A 17,589-nucleotide genomic window follows, 5' to 3' on the forward strand; every position below is an offset into this window, starting at 1 on the left:
TCACACTGCTGGCGCGGACACACTGCACTGGTTGACCTGTATACTAAACTCCTGTATAACGCTTTACGACCTGACTGGTAAAATTCATAACTGCTGATTTTTGGGAAAATTAAAGGATTTTAAGTGCACCTTATAGTGCAACAAATACGGTAAAAGTTCAATTTCTTTATTTTCATGACTATTAACATTGTAGATTCTCACTGAAGCATAAAAACTATGAATGAACACATGTGGAGTTTTATGTACTTAACAAAAAAAGATAAAATGACTAAAAACATGTTTTATATTCTAGTTTATTCAAAATAGCCACCCTTTGCTCTGATTACTGCTTTGCACACTCTTGGCATCATTCTCTCAATGAGCTTGTGAGGAAGAGGTGGTCACCTGAAATGAAAAGTTTTCCAACAGTCTTGAAGGAAGGAAGGAGTTCCCAGAGGTGTTTATTAGCACTTGTTGCTCCTTTGTCTTCTTCACTCTGTGCTCCAGCTCACCCCAAACCATCTGGATTGGGTTCAGGTCCGGTGACTGTGGAGGTTCAGCTCATTTTTTGTTAAGTACATAAAACTCCACATGTGTTCATTCATAGTTTTGATGCTTCAGTGAGAATCTACAATGTAAATAGTCATGAAAATAATTGCATTGCCTGTACTGTATATGATTATTTCCAGTGCCAGGGTCTGTTTTCGCTTATGCACATACTAGGAAATCTGATAATACTCTGGTTAATAGTTAGAATGATCTGATAAGTATGATTAACGCTGAATCCAGCTCTGTTTCTTGATTCACTGGTTGACCTCGGCAGGCATTAAAGCCTTGTTGTCCCTCGTTGTCCCTTTGGCCTTCTCCATCGATTAGCGTTCAGGATGAGTTCTCTCCGTCACACGACGGCCCAGGAGAAACGTTCTGGCTCTGCCTCGACTCCACTGTCATTGGTGTTTGCTGTGACGGGTGTTTGCTGAATATAAAGGTGATTCTCAGGGGGGTTTAGGCATCAGCTTGTTTGTCTCCGGTTGCATCTGCTGTTTCTCTCTGACTGTCAAATTTAGGAGCTCAAAGCCGATCGATCAGAGATGACCTTGATGCCAAGGTGAACCGGTGTAGCTTCCAGATGTGAAGCTGAGGGACAGAACACAGGGAACTGACCACCACAGCCTTAACTCACAGCTTTCACTTACAGAACATTAACCCTTTGAACTCTAGGCTGTTTTGGTGTGTTTTTTATTCTTAGTTTTTGTCAGTTCTCTCTTTTTCAGGTCTTATAACACAGTAATTATATCAGACAGACACATGCCCTGATCTCTTTTACTCCAGAAGACATACGGCTGCTCAAAAATAGAATCATTTAAAATGTAAAAGGAAGCAGAATTGTTATATTTTCCTGGAACTGATCATGTTTTGCTCAAAATTTTACCAAGCGCCTTTTTAAACTTATTTTTGAATGTATAGACTTTAAATATATTCACACCTAAGATCTAATCTTTAAAAAAATGGTTAGACTAGAGTGTTTATGAGTTAAAAGAAAGCATAATAATATTGATGATTTGAGTTCATAACATGGATTATTAATTATTACTTTGATAAAATACATGGAGAAACAGCATCAGGCAGAGTTATTTATTTTTCTTGATAATCAAAAATCACACCTTTAAGATACATATAGATTAAATTACTAAAAACCTGACACTCAGAGCTGCCTATGCCTTTCAGTATTTTGAGGATCAGGACACACAAAGGAAACTATATACAAAAATGTAAAATTTTTAGTCGATTAAATAAAAAATTAGTTTAGTGCAAAATAACTACTTAAAACTAGTAAAAATGTGCAAGTAAAATAATAAAAACTATATAAAGTAGTGCGCACACCATACCTAGCTTTAGTTTGAGGAAAGCAGGTAGTTTCACACTTTTTTTTCTGTGGACACTTTTGAGTCTTTATTTACTGATATTATTTGGTTTTTGAAACATCATATAAATATTGGGTTTGAAGCACTAAAGGTAAATAATATTGGTTGGGGAAGGAGATTTTTCACTTTTTTAGGTGTTTTTCTCAATGGGTTTCTTGTAGATTTAGCTTTACCGCACTGGGATGTGATCACTATTTTTAGAAAGAGTAAGCTCCGCCCTTTCTAACCATATATGGATTATGTTAATGTGTGAAGGGATTTCTGAGTAACTAAGCTGAGAACACAAGGTGAGATTTTGGAGGTAAAATCCGTCTGTAGGTTTCTAAGGGTTAAACTCACTCCTCCAGACAGGCTGAGAAGCGTCATTTCAGTGCATTGATTCCTCCGCCGCTGTTCCTCCTGTTCTCTAACTGCTTTCAACTCTTGTTTTGAACGCTGCTCACCAGAGGATTGTCTGGAAGACCATGCAACACAGCGTAAGACCCTCTAACTAACTCTTCTACACCTGTCTGTAGTGTTTTTTCTGTTCTGTTCTTCTGTTCCTTTCCATTTTATCATCAATAAAACATCTCACTCACTATTTCAACAAACATGATTGATGTTTTGTGGACAATTTTAATTTTAATCTTAGTTTTAAAAGGTTCTACATTTGCATTTATGGCATTTGGCCTATAAACGCACCAGATTATAAGGCGCACTATCAATGGACGTCTAGTTTCAGGTCTATTTTTACACATAAGACACACTGGATTATAAGAAACTAGTTTAGGAACAGGGATGTTGCCTAGTTTTCCTTCTAATTCAGCAGGTCTTGCCACTGGGTGGTTAGCGGCTAATGCTTATGCTGCTCCAGCAGTGCTAGCCAGGGTTAGCATCAGGCTACAGGCCTGCTTCAGTGGAGTGGCTTTACTGCTCCTTAATACCAGACTGGTAAAATTCATATATAAGGCACACTGACGATTTTTGGGAAAAGTAAAAGTGCACTTTATAGTGCGAAAAATACAGTAGTGTCCAAGGAATCCAAGGACTTTAATTGGTGTAGCATGGCATTCAATCACCCTGACCTGGAATTGAACCCCAGTCTCCTGCATGCTAGCATTACTTAATGTAAATTGGTTGGTGCTTTAAACATATGTCTAATGTGATTCTTTAGGGAACCAAAGCAGGATCTTCTGTTGCATCACATAAAGCTAACTAAGTTAAGATAAGCTAAGCTAAGCTAAGTAAACAAAACTGTAATAAAAAACTCAAAAAGTCAATCGAGTGCTGGATGTTAAGCTACACACATTTCTCAGATACTCACCTCTGAGCGTGGCAAGAGCTTGTGCTGCGGTTAGCGGGGTAATGCTAATGCTGCTCCAGCAGTGCTAGCCCGGGTTAGGAGGCTGATAGGAGGCGGGAAAAGAGCTAGCACTGCAGTTAGTGGCTAATGCTAATAATGCTTTAACCTTGGTGATGGAGAAACTTTCCCGTATAACTCTGTACTTCAGCAGAGTGGCTTTACTGCTTCTTAATACCTGACTGGAAGAATTCATACATAACTGGTGATTTTATGGAAAATTTGAGTATTTTATTTGCATCTTATAGTGCAAAAAATAAGTAATAAGTAATACCTCAGTTTCAGCGTCGCTCTGAATGTGTTTTATTACTATATTAGGTTTCTGTATTAAATGCTTAAATGCTGATTATTTCCAGTGCTCCAGTGCCAGGGTCTGTTTTCACTCATGCACACACTAATAAACCTCATAATTCTCTGGTTTTAGAGTTTAAATGCACTGATAAGTATGATTAATGCTGAATCCAGCTCTGTTTTTTGATTTACGTGTTTAGATTTATAGACTTTTCTCCAATCTAAGAAAGTTATTTTTCTTTTTTAGAGTTTTGTATTGTTTATGTGACTACATGAATAATCAGATGAATACAGAAATGTGATTATAATCATATTAAATTGACTGTTTGGATTTGTGGGTTTGCCTGTGTTTTGTGGTGCCGCTCTGAAGTGGAGCAGCTCCTCTCTCTCGCTCGGCTGGTTGTGATGGAGTGAGGTTTGAGATGGATTTACAGCTGCAGGATTAATAATAGATTAGACAGAATAAATTACAGCACCTCCAGCTTTTGAGGAATCAGAGCGGCTGTCACAGACGCGGTTGTAGCTGTATAACATTTTTAATTTAAATAAAACTGAAGCTGAAAATGATCTATAGACTCAGACGCTCTGCTGCTAGCCTTCATAAACCAGTGGAGAATAAGATGATGATGATGATGATGATGATGATGATGATGATGGTGATGATGATACAGGCTGACATGCTTGTCTTCCTTTTGGCTCATTATCTTCACATCTTGTTTAGTTTGTATCTCTGAGCACCTTCAACTGCCTGTGTGTGTGTGTGAAAAGTGAATGTGGTAAATGTTGGTGATCACAGCAGTGTGTGTGTGTGTGTGTGTGTGTGTGTGATGTTGGCCCGTCTGCTCTGCCTCACTCTGACACGGTGGAGGAGATTAAAGGTGCTCAGATTAGCGTCTGAAAGCAGCTTTGATATGAACAGCGAGAATCGTGTTCGGGTACCGGCTCCTGACGGACGAACACGACGTAAACTAACACGTCTGAGTGAAGCAGCGGAGAAAACGCTCTTTTAAACACACACTCTCACACACACACACTCTCACACACACACACACATACAAAGAAAGAGAAAGCAATTTAACCACTTAATCTCCGTCTCTATATACTGAACCACAACCTGACCACCAACTGGTTTCTGAACTTAATCCAGATTTTTATTTGTAATTATTACTCTAATTCTGTCTGTTAGTCCAGATTTTAATCCTGACTACTGAACATTTTTTTTTGGCTGTAATCCTGACTATAATCCTGAACATAGTCCCAACTGTAATCCTGACATTACTCCTGGCTCTTGTCATGACTGTAATACTGATCATACATACGACTTTAATCCTGACCTTATTTTAGACAGTAATTTCATCTCTAATCCTGACTGTAATCCTAAACATAGTCTTGGCTGTAATCCTGAACATAATCCTGAACATAATCCTGAACTGTAATCCTGAATATAATTATGTCTGTAAACCTGAATCTAATCTTGGCTGTAATTCTGAACATAATCCTGAACCTAATCCTGACTGTAATCTTGATCTTAATCCTGACTGTAATCCTGAATCTAATTCTGGCTGTAATTCTGAACCTTATCTTGACTGAAATCCTGACCTTAATCCTGACTAATTTGAAACCTAATCCTGACTGTAATCTTGGCCTCATTCCTGACCATAATCCTGACTGTAATCCTTAACATAATCCAAACTATAATTTGTGATGTGATTTCCGATCACAGTAAACTCAACTGTGAAATCTGAATCCAGACTAATTTGAAACCTATTTCTGACTGTAATCCTAGTCTTAATCCAGACTAAGATTACTGTGATCTGATTTCAGATCACAGTAATCTTAACTGTGATCTCAGGCCTAATCCCGCCTGTAGTCCTGATGTTAATCCGGGTGGGTGTGGTCAGTAAGGTGGAGTTGGGAGCAGCAGAGGGAGGAGAGGGAGCAGACGTTAGTGAATCTGTGGAGCCGAGGCTGAAACCAGATCTCAGCATTAGCCGTGTTGATTTTATCCTGGGGACGGTTTGGGCTTTATAATATAAAGCGATCCTGATTTTCTGCAACGTGAGACGCGGGGATCCATTATAGCCCAGCCCGACTCCTCAGCGCAGGAGTGGGAATGAATCGCCGCTGCGACTGATTGCATCTTATAGTCTCTCTCTCTGCCTCTAATGTGGCGCCTCACAGGGAGCATGAAACCGAACCCCGCGGCTCCGAGATGCTGATAATCCTCACATTCTGCTCTCAGAGCTTCCAGAGCTTTTAGAAGATGCTTGTTTGCTGTTTGTTGTTTGTTGTTTTTAATTGGAGTTAGCGCCGCCGCCGCCGCCGGTCTGGAACGGCGAGGACGAGGACGAGGCGTTTTTCTGTTATTTGGAAGGAAAAGGGAAGAGCGTTGTAATAAATAGCGTGCGGTTTTCCAGAAGCCTCTATTTTTATTTTCTGGCACGGTTTAACGTCAGTTTGTTCTTTTTAAGGACCTTTATTTATTTGTTTAGGCCGGAGCCGGGCGGCCGCTCCGTGTTGTTTCTGTAAATTCCAGCAGCGTAATTATCACTGTCAGCAGAACCGCACCAAAATCAACATGACAGGCATGAATAGGTTTGTGTTTGTGTTTATGTTCAGCATATTTCTGCTGTTCTAGTTGAGGGCCAGTCTGAACCCAAATTATTATTCTACACAACTCAAAGCTGACAGCTCCCGATATCCAGCCGTCCAGCTGCCTGTTCCCAAAGCGCTGCTCAGATTCTCACTGTTTTATAAGGATTATTTAAGATTATGCACAGCCTCGTTTGTTCATTTTGGAGGGACTGGATTATGTGAGGATTATGTGAGTGGTGTTTGTTCACTGACACTGCGGTCGGGAGTATCTGACACACAGCCCCTCAGGTCCAGGGCCTTTTTTTAATGATAATAATAGAAAATATTAGTAATAACAACAATAATTATTATGATAATACATTACAAATAAATAGACAAATAAAAGTATTACGACTGCTAAATTATAGTTCCTTCAGGGATCAAGTTAATTAATTCAATTAAAAAGAGTTTACTCTAGGGAGTACATTTTGTGCAAAAAAAAAAAAATCACAATCAAAAGTTTAAGAATCAAAAGTAAAAAGTTTCTGTTACAAAAAATTAGTATATTTACTCCGTAAAAAAAATAAGAGAGCACTTAAAAATGATGAGTTTCTTTGATTTTACCAAATTGAAAACCACTGGAATATAATCAAGAGGAAGATGGATGATCACAAACCATCAAACCACCAAACTGAACTGCTTGTTGAATTTTTTGCACCAGGAGTAAAGCAGCATAAAGTTATCCAAAAGCAGTGTGTAAGACTGGTGGAGGAGAACATGATGCCAAGATGCGTAAAATCTGCATAAAGCTGTGATTAAAAACCAGGGTTATTCCACTAAATATTGATTTTTGAACTCTTTGAGTCTATGAGGAGCTTTCTACTTGATTATTTAGATCATTGCTGTGAGGATCTGATTGCATTCAGCTGCCAGAGTGTTAGCACGATCAGGAAAGCCAACAACTGGTGCCCATAATATAGTACATAGTGCATGTAGGCAATTGTATCTGCTCTAGAAATCCTATACTATTGGCAGATCTGTGACCATTTTTGGTTGATAGAACGTAAAAATTAATATTCTTAGAATATTCAATCTATCAATTTTTTGGATATTATTAAAACAGTTTTTAAACATTCTGATAACTTTGCTGCAACATCACCTGTTTGCACCTTTTTTTTTTTTTTTTAAATTAGTATTTAATTGGTTATTTTAGAGGAGAACTGGATTTATAAATGTATTGTAATGCTCTTATAGACCTTTTCTACTTATCTGATGCTACTAGCACTAGTGCTAAAATCCCAAACCGTTTGAGCTTTTATCACCAGATCAGTGAAAAAAGCTTTATAATACTGTAATAAGAGCATTTCAATAATCAGTCCAGCTAGTTAAAACACACTAGATGAGTTCTCCTCAATTTTCTGGGATAAAAGTGGTGAAAACCTGCAAGAGCTTCCTTGATAATATTATTTAGATAGGAAAAAAGATCAGATCAGATCAGAAGATTCAGTGTACCATCCAGATCCTGATCCAGATCCATAAATCAGATGTTCTGTGATGCTTGAGGCTCCAATCTCACACTGATCACTTAAAAACCAAATATGAGGATCTGTCATAAATAGAGTTCTGTCATGAATAAGACATTTTCTGAGGGATCCATAAAATAGAGTCAGAAATAGACTCAGTCTCAAGTGTTTGCAGTGCTGGAATAAACACTGATCTCCTCAGCCAAACATCACGACCACAGCTCACTCTGACCCACAGGGTGGGTTCCATACCACGATTTAATAGATGTGACCTCAGCAACACAAAATATCTCCAGAACCAAACAGTGGTCAGCGACCGCTAGCTGAAAACATCTGGGAACAGCAAATGAACATTCTTCATCCTGCCATACTTTCGTCCTGCAGTCCTGCAGCTCTGCAGACTCTGATCCTGCTCACTCGGTCCTTCATCTACACTGTAAACCCATACGCTGTTTAAAATCAAATGATTTAAGTCTGTTTTACATCAAATTTGATATTTCTAAACAATACTCAACTATTATTTTGAGTTCGTTGAACTGAATTTGTGGGCACATATACTGTACTATTGGCAGCTTCTTTTCCATTGGCTTCTGTCACAATCTATTTGCATACTGGGCGTGTCCAACAGTTTCTGACAGACTAACACTCACCATCAGTGTGTAGTGATTCCCCCCCCTCGGCTCCCTTACAAATAAATCAACTTCCCCTTTAGTTGTAATAAATAACTTGATGTTTTAATTTATCCTAACTCAAGTTTTTATTTCCAATTACTTAAAAAAATTGAGCAAACTGGCTTCCTTAAAAAAGTTAAGTAAACTCAACTTATCCAGTCTTACAGTAAAACAAAAAATTAAAAAAGTTAAATCAACTTCCTCTTTAGTTGTAATAACTTGATGTTTTAAGTTAAGCTAACTTAAGTTTTTATTACCCATTACTTAACTTTTTTAAGGCAACCGGTTTCCTCTTTTTTTCAAATAAATTTAACGTATCCGGGCTTATTCTGATACTTTAACCCTCCTGTTATATTCTGGGTCAAATTGGCCAGTTTAAAAGTTTGAAGATCCAGGAAAAATAGTTAAAAGTATTTTTGGCAACACTTCCTATGAACCCTGTATTCATAATGCATTATAAATGCATTCGTAATGCATTATACTGTATGACATGCATAATACCTTATATAATGACTGTAATAAGCCTGTAATAAGGCTGTATAATAACTCATAAGTATTTACAGTGACATTCATAACACATTATAAACTACAAGTGTAAGGGTTTATAAAGAAAGGGCTTATAATGCCTTATAAGAATATATGTTCATAAGAACAGTATACAGTGTAGTGTTGTAATGCACTATAACACAGATTTGGTATATTTTGGTACAACACTAAATTGTTTAATGTTCTTATATACAGATGTTATAAGGTGCAGATACAATAAACTTTAAAAACTTTTTAAAAAGGCTCCTAAGTAGTTTTTTTTTCTAAACCAGATGATCTTTGAGCAAACATTTAAGAAGTTATATGTACTAAAAACATTTTTCGTTTTTAGCTGAACAAAATAAATTGATGTAGAAATGTTAGACAGCCAAATATCAAATACAGAATTTATTTTTTTTGTGTGGATTTCATTAATTTTGTCATTTTTCCTCCACTAAATAAATAAATAACAGGCTAAACATATTTCAGCACTCATTTTAAGAGGAAAACTATTACAAAACCATACTTTCAAAAAGAAAATATTAAACACTGAACATTTATTCAGATAAATATTTTCAGTTGGCAAATATTCAGTGCATCCCCAACATTTACCAAATTCCAATTTGTCAATTAAGACAGAGCAAGTACTGAAACCCACCGACTCTGAGCTGAAAACTCAAAACTTAATTCTAAAACTCTAAAAGTCATAAATCAAGGACTTTTACCTTCCTGTCATTAGTAAGTGGGTTAATTCGTCGATTTGAAGCCGGCTGTCGTTTTCTATCATCCTCACCAGCGAGATTAAACCGGAATGGAGGGAATTTGTCTGTGAGGGAACTCGAGCAGATCACCCCTCCGAGACCGAAGCCATTAAGAGGTAATTATGCATCTCCTGCTGTCATCCTTTCTTTTTTTGATCTATTTTAAACTCAGTGGAGGAATTTAAGAGGGAATGGTAAATAAATGTATGAGGACTTCACTCACACTTTATCTTCATGGCGTTTACATTTTTAATGGAGTTCTGTGTTTAACTGGCTCATAGAAATGAGGATGTGTGAACACACACACCGTCCCTCCGGAGTCTGAGAGCTGAGGGGTGACGGGGGGGATCGGGAATGGTGTGTGTGTGTGGGGGGGGTGGAGGTTTGGGATGGATAAATCTGTATCAGTCCGTATTTGGGATGGATAAGTGTTCAGGACGGATTTGTCTTTGGGATGAATGTTAGTTTGCAATGGATGTGAAAAATGTGCAATTGGGAAGAAGGTGTGTTTGGGATAGATGTAGAAATTGTGTCTTTGGGATTGATGTGTGTTTGGAATGAATGTGGAAGATATGTCTTTGGAATGGATTTGTCTTTGGGATTGATATGGATTTGGAATGGATTTGTCTTTGGGATTGATACAGATTTGGAATGGATTTGTCTTTGGGATTGATACGGATTTGGAATGGATTTGTCTTTGGGATTGATACGGATTTGGAATGGATTTGTCTTTGGGATTGATACGGATTTGGAATGGATTTGTCTTTGGGATTGATACAGATTTGGAATGGATTTGTCTTTGTCATTGATATGTATTTAAAAGGCATTTGTCTTTGGGATTGATATGTATTTGGAATGGATTTGTCTTTGGGATTGATATGTGTTTAAGATGGATTTGTCTTTGGGATTGATACAGATTTGGAATGGATTTGTCTTTGGGATTGATACGGATTTGGAATGGATTTGTCTTTGGGATTGATACAGATTTGGAATGGATTTGTCTTTGGGATTGATACGGATTTGGAATGGATTTGTCTTTGGGATTGATACAGATTTGGAATGGATTTGTCTTTGGGATTGATACGGATTTGGAATGAATTTGTCTTTGTCATTGATATGTATTTAAAAGGCATTTGTCTTTGGGATTGATATGTATTTGGAATGGATTTGTCTTTGGGATTGATATGTATTTGAAATGGATTTGTCTTTGGGATTGATATGTGTTTAAGATGGATTTGTCTTTGGGATTGATACAGATTTGGAATGGATTTGTCTTTGGAATTGATATGTATTTGGAATGGATTTGTCTTTGGGATTGATATGTGTTTGAGATGGAAATGTGTTTGGAATTAATATGTACTTGGAACAATTAATATGTGTTTGGATGGATTTTTCTTTGGGATTGGTGTTTTAGGGCTAATATATATTCGATGTATAGATTTATTCTGGAATGTGGAATGCATCCATGGTTTATTGGTTTTCAGAATTCCTGTTTTTTCAGCGTTCCTAAATCTCACTCAGCACAAAAACAATCACTGTTTAAACAGGTTCAGAGCGACACAGCAGCATTTTGGGAAAGTTTTTCTTCCGAAGTTGAGCTGGAATTCTGTCTCAGAGCTGGGGTTGTTGGGAAGCGCAGGCTTTATACGGATGTTCAATCATGTCTGACATAAATGTCAGTGTTCAGAGCTCGCTGCCAGCAGAATTAATGTGAGAGCTTAACTGTGGTCTTTAGGGAGGTGCTGTAGATGCAGGGATTTGCTGCACCTGTTGGAGATGAATCCCCTCCACCCTAAACCCCGCCTTCCTCACTGCATTCACTAATCGTTAGTGAAGAGGTGCATCATGGAGAGCAGATTTTGGATCTGGGTCAGGGCACCACAAACGTTCTGCAGTGGGCTCAAAATGTAGAGATAATTTTTTTATACACACATCTAAACACACAGCCGATCACACTGCTGATCAGACCAATGGTAACACTACCACTGCCGATTACATTGCTGATCACAATGCAGATTACCTCCCCGATTACACAACTAAACATATATGATGGTACTGTAAAACAGCTGATCACAAAGCTGATCTCACTGCCGATTACACTGCTAAACACACAGAGGATCACACTGCTGTTCACAAATCCAATCATAATGCCGATCTCACAGCCAACACACAGCTTATCCCACATCTGATCAAACAGCCGATCACATGGCTTAACACACAGCCGATCACACAGCTGATCACACAGCCGATCACACAGCTTATCCCACATCTGATCAAACAGCCGATCACATGGCTTAACACACAGCCGATCACACATCTGATCACACAGCCGATTACACAGCCAATCACACAGCCGAACACACAGTTTATCACACAGCCGATTACACAGTTTATCACACCCATGGTTACACTGTAGATAACAGTTGATCACACAGCTGGTTACATTGCCTGTAACAAAACCGATCACACTGCCGATCACACAACTTACAACAGAGCTGATCAGACTAATGATTAAACTGCTGATTAAACAGCCAATGACACTGTTAATCACACTGCTGATCTTAGGGTCATGTAAGCATCATGTTCTACTTTTTAGATGCTTAAAACATCTGAACTCATTCATTAGATGGACTGCTTAGATATTTCAGACCAAATCAGACTAATGGCCACCAATAGAGGGAGGCAGAGAGCCATCTTTCAGGTATGAGTGACAGCGCTCAGCGCTCATCCCCAGAGTATTTGTTTGATGTTCGGTTAGTCTGGAGCTCATCTTGCTGCAGGCTGAAAAGTGTTAAGTGGTAGGATGACCAGACGTCGTCTTTTTATTGGACATGTCCAGAAAATTAATATCTGTGAGATTTCTAAAATGTCTGTTCACATGGCCAATTTTAGTCAGTTCTGCACAGTATATATATATATATATAATTTACCTGTTACCTGGACACTATATCTTAACCACAGTTAGATTTATTGATTTGATGCAATAAATAATATCCAGTTTTGGAGTTATTCAGCAGTAGCAAAGAGCAAATGGCTGGACGGTCCTGTTACTGTAAATGTTAAAAGTTTTTTTTAGCTGCTTAAAGTGGAAAAGGTGGAAACATCCATCTCTCTGAACATGCTGCCATCTAGTGTCTCCAACACACTGTTACATACAGTATCCCTCCTCTCTGATTACATGCTAATAATGCCTCTAAAAACATTTTTCAGGTAATATTGTTCAATATTAGGTGTGTTCCTGCAGAGGTGAAGAGGTGAATAGGTTTAGTAACTATCCAATTAAAAACAAGTATCTTCAAAATAGCAACTTTACAGGAAGGATAAAAAAACGTATAATCTTTCAATGGAAGTCAATGTAAAAAGAAGTTAAAAGAGTTTATTTCAGGTCAGTTTAAAGTATATTTATTGGTACTTTGCTCGAAAATGTTTGGCACAGTGTAAGGGACAATTAGTGTGTTCAATTCATGTAGTAAACTAAAAATCGAAAAAAATGAAGGTACTTGTTTTCATCCATTTATTCTTTAAGTTTATGTTGAACTAACAAGGCTGTTAATATATAGTCTGTGAATATACACATGCACATAAACCTATAAACACACACACACACACACACACGCTCTGTTCTGACAGTGTATTCGTGTATTCTGCTCTGCAGGTGATCGATATTAAAGATAAACTCAGGCAGTCCAAAAACTTCTGGTCTTCACTACCAGAGGGGATCTGTGAGGGGGAGCACGTGTCCACAGAGACGGAGGAGACAGAAGACTGCTGGAATGGACAGGAAATGGGCAGGTACGTTCACAATCACAATTCCTGCAGTCCAAACATTTTATTGCCTGAATTAACTGGAGTGTTGTTGTTCTTAAACTGTTAAAATACAGATTACAGTTTATTAGGAATGAATTTATCTAATCTAATCTATTTGAGATTAGTGGGACCTAATAAGTATATAATCTAAACTTTGTCTTTGTAGTGGACATATATGTCCTCCTCATTAGGGGTGGGCGATATGTCCCTAAAATAATATCACGATATTTCATGGTATTTTTGTGATATTTGCGATATTCTTGGTGATATGACAAAACACTGAATTAAAATAATACAGTATATATATATATATATATATATATATATATATATATATATATATATATATATATATATATATATATATATATATATATATATTTCAAGAATACACTACTGCAACATCAGGGTTGTACACAACACGACATTACACGACATTAATAAGTGCCTAATTTGTGTTCCTTAAAATAAAGTTTTACCTAACTAGTGTATGCTGCACATTATTATTATTGTGTGTGTAAACAGCATGGAGCAGCCAATACAGTGTTTGTTCATAGCAGTATATCAGTATATCTGGCTAATACAGCATATCAGATTAAACTGCGCCTTATCAGCAGTTTACCTCAATTAAAAAGATGTATATTTGATAGCTGGGTTGGATAGAGACCAAGTCACTTTCTCACCACTCACCACAAGTTCATTTGGGACCAGACCGAGAAATTATTGCAGTTGGGGTCAAACTTGGTCATGTAATTAATTGCGCAAAAAATAAAATAAACAATAACAGATTTACTGAGTTACTGACTCCAAATTCATTGTGTCCGTTAATGCATTAATGTTGACAGCCCTAATATTAACAAATGAACTAAAGTTCACCAGACAAAACATTAAATATCTTGAAAAAATATATATGAATATATACGAATATATATTTCTCAGATAAACGATGTCCTCTTCTGCAGGTACGTCCCTGAGGTTCTGAAGGACGGGCTCACTCAGCAGGTCAGTAACCCTGAAGTCGTGGTGGACATCACAAGACCAGATTCCCTCATCAGACAGCAGGTGATGGCTCTCAAAGTGATGACCAACAAGCTGAAGAATGCCTACAACGGCAACGACATCTACTTCCAGGACTCGAGTACGTCTAGAACCCTAAGAATGCTCACACACGCATGTAACATAAAGAGGTTCTAAGCTGCGTACTGTCTGCAACCCTGTATAAAAGGAAATTGTGTACTTTTTTTTTTTTACATATATTTGTATTTTTTACACAGTGTCACAACTTCTCTCTCTGTCTCTCTCTCTCTCTCTCTCTCTCTCTCTCTCTCTGTCTTTCTCTCTCTCTGTCTCTTTCTCTCTCGCTCTCTCTCTCTCTCTCTCTCTCAGGTGATGAGAGCAGTGGATCAGGTAGTGGGAGTGGCTGTATGGAGTCCTGTGTTACAGAGCCGGACACGTCTCCCACAGACAGTCCAGTCCTGGGGGCAGATCGCAGTGGTGCCGTGTCTCTGCTCCCTCCGTCCTCCACATGTCCCCTCCTCCTGCTCGTCCTCACACTGCTCCTTCACTGCAGATAGGACACGCTGAGGAGGACACACTGCAGCTCCTGCCCTCCTCCAGAGTCCGTCCCCGCTCTCACACGGACGCCAGCGATGCCGAGGACTCCTCCTCACCTCCCAGCAGTCCCTGAGGTTCAGTCATCAAACTCTGAGCTTTAAAAACTTTACAACCACCTCAACGAGGAATGGACATCATCTCAGCATCCACCTCCAGCTCTTCTGATCTCCATCAGCTTCCATCAGTCAGTTCAGCTCCAACAAGAAAACCTCAGATCTTCTGCTCATCAGATATTCAGCTCTTCAGATCTTCTGCTCTTCTGCTCTTCAGCTCTTCAGATCTTCAGCTCTTCAGATCTTCTGATCTTCTGCTCTTCAGCTCTTCTGATCTTTAGCTCTTCTGATCTTCAGCTCTTCTGATCTTCTGATCTTCTGCTCTTCAGCTCTTCAGATCTTTAGCTCTTCAGATCTTCTGATCTTTAGCTCTTCTGATCTTCAGCTCTTCAGATCTTCTGATCTTTAGCTCTTCAGCTCTTTATCTCTTCTGATCTTCTGATCTTCTGCTCTTCAGCTCTTCTGATCTTTAGCTCTTCTGATCTTCAGCTCTTCAGATCTTCTGATCTTTAGCTCTTCAGCTCTTTATCTCTTCTGATCTTCTGATCTTCTGCTCTTCAGATCTTCTGATCTTTAGCTCTTCTGATCTTCAGCTCTTCAGATCTTCTGATCTTTAGCTCTTCAGCTCTTTATCTCTTCTGATCTTCTGATCTTCAGCTCTTCAGATCTTCTGCTCTTCAGCTCTTCAGATCTTTAGCTCTTCAGATCTTCTGATCTTCAGCTCTTCTGATCTTCAGATCTTCTGATCTTTAGCTCTTCAGCTCTTTATCTCTTCTGATCTTCAGCTCTTCAGATCTTCAGCTCTTCAGATCTTCTGCTCTTCAGCTCTTCAGATCTTTAGCTCTTCAGATCTTCTGATCTTTAGCTCTTCTGATCTTTAGCTCTTCTGATCTTCAGCTCTTCAGATCTTCTGATCATTAGCTCTTCAGCTCTTTATCTCTTCTGATCTTCAGCTCTTCAGATCTTCTGCTCTTCAGATCTTCTGCTCTCCAGATCTTCTGCTCTTCAGATCTTCTGTTCTTCAGAACTTCTGCTCTTCAGATCTTCAACTCTTCTGATCTTCAGATATTTTGATCTTCTGATCTTCAGATATTCTGCTCTTCAGATCTTCTGCTCTTTAGATCTTCTGCTCTATAGCTCTTCTGCTCTTCAGCTCTTCTGATCTTCAGCTCTTCAGAACTTCTGCTCTTCAGATCTTCTGTTCTTCAGATCTTCTGTTCTTTAGATCTGCTCTTCAGATCTTCTGTTCTTCAGATCTTCAAATCTTCTGATCTTCTGATCTTCAGATCTTTTGATCTTCAGCTCTTCATATCTTCTGCTCTTCATATCTTCTGCTCTTCAACTCTTCTGCTCTTCATATTATCTGCTCTGTAGATCTTCTGCTCTTCAGATCTTCAACTCTTCTGATCTTCAGATCTTCTGCTCTTTAGATCTTCTGCTCTTCAGCTCTTCAGTTCTTCAAATCTTCTGCTCTTCAGATCTTCCCTTCTGTTTGGTTCTTCGTCCTCATCCTGGTCTGTGAGAGAGTGAGTTTATGACATCATCACTCACGCCGTGCTGTTCGGGTTCAAGGACAGACATGCCTGTGATGTCATCGTGAACTCGGCTCAGTTGGTCACTGATTCGTCGCGTTTTGTGAGGCATTGTGTTACAGATTGCACTAAGAACCCTGTATGTATGTTTGTATGTTTATTACATGGCCAAAAGTATGTGGACACTCAAACTCAAATGTTTTCTAGAGGAATTTGCTCTACTTTTTAGTTAAAATTTCAACATTTGCTGTGAGAGGGATTTGGTTGCATTCAGCCACTACAGCAGATTGAATATGGGGAATAAGGTCACTCAACAGGTTCTCAAACTTATTTCTATTTTGGCAGTGAAAAAAAGGAGCTCCACTGACTGATCAAAACCCTGACAACAATCAACAGTCAATCATCAGAGTCTATTGAGTATTTTTTGTGCCCTCATAATACCAAAGACGCACCAAAACGCCATAAATCCAGCTGCATAATTTTCAGTTACTTAATTTTCTCCAAATGTCATGAACACAGTATACATTTCAATACCACTTGTTTCACATTGACATACGGATGTCCAATGATGTTATTACACATTGTATTTTTGTCCATATTGTTTACATTGTCCCGAGTTTGCTTGCATATATGTTCCTGTGGATGACTTTTACATGATACATGGTGTAAAATATTTGAAAACCACTGATGTAGGGCATCGTGTCTCTTCTTATTCATTATTGTTCACCCTTATTTCCTTGGTGATAGGGAGCTGAAGTTAATCGGCAGTGTCCGATGCCACAATGTCACTGCTGCACCATTTACACAGTTGGCCAGGGCAGCTCTAGCAGGGTATTTGACCAGTTGAAAAGGTGGAGCTGCAGGACTGATTTTGATGGATTTGATGCAACTTCTATTTGGTCTAGGGAAAAATAGCCATAATCTGATATTAGACTCTAGTAGTTATTAGAAACGACATCCACATACGTTTGGCCATGTAGTGTAATTGTGTAAAA

The 17,589-nt window shown here is 38.5% G+C and overlaps 1 protein-coding gene across 2 annotated transcripts in view; it reads left to right on the plus strand.

Moving 5' to 3' along the window:
• The window catches only part of gpc6b (glypican 6b), a 42,515-nt gene extending 27,206 nt beyond the window's left edge, over window positions 1–15,309 (plus strand). Inside the window, exons 7-10 of one of the 2 annotated variants that reach the window (XM_049485282.1) lie at window positions 2,351–2,380; window positions 13,244–13,380; window positions 14,358–14,533; window positions 14,782–15,309. In XM_049485282.1, coding sequence (XP_049341239.1) covers window positions 2,351–2,380; window positions 13,244–13,380; window positions 14,358–14,533; window positions 14,782–14,969 — 531 coding nt within the window. In that variant the 3' untranslated portion in view covers window positions 14,970–15,309. The remainder of the gene's footprint in view (window positions 1–2,350; window positions 2,381–13,243; window positions 13,381–14,357; window positions 14,534–14,781) is intronic. The other variant, XM_049485283.1, reaches the window with a different exon arrangement.
• The last annotated feature ends 2,280 nt before the right edge of the window (window positions 15,310–17,589 follow it).

This window comes from Astyanax mexicanus, chromosome 11, assembly GCF_023375975.1.
Source record: "Astyanax mexicanus isolate ESR-SI-001 chromosome 11, AstMex3_surface, whole genome shotgun sequence".
Classification (NCBI taxonomy): Eukaryota; Metazoa; Chordata; class Actinopteri; order Characiformes; family Acestrorhamphidae; genus Astyanax; species Astyanax mexicanus.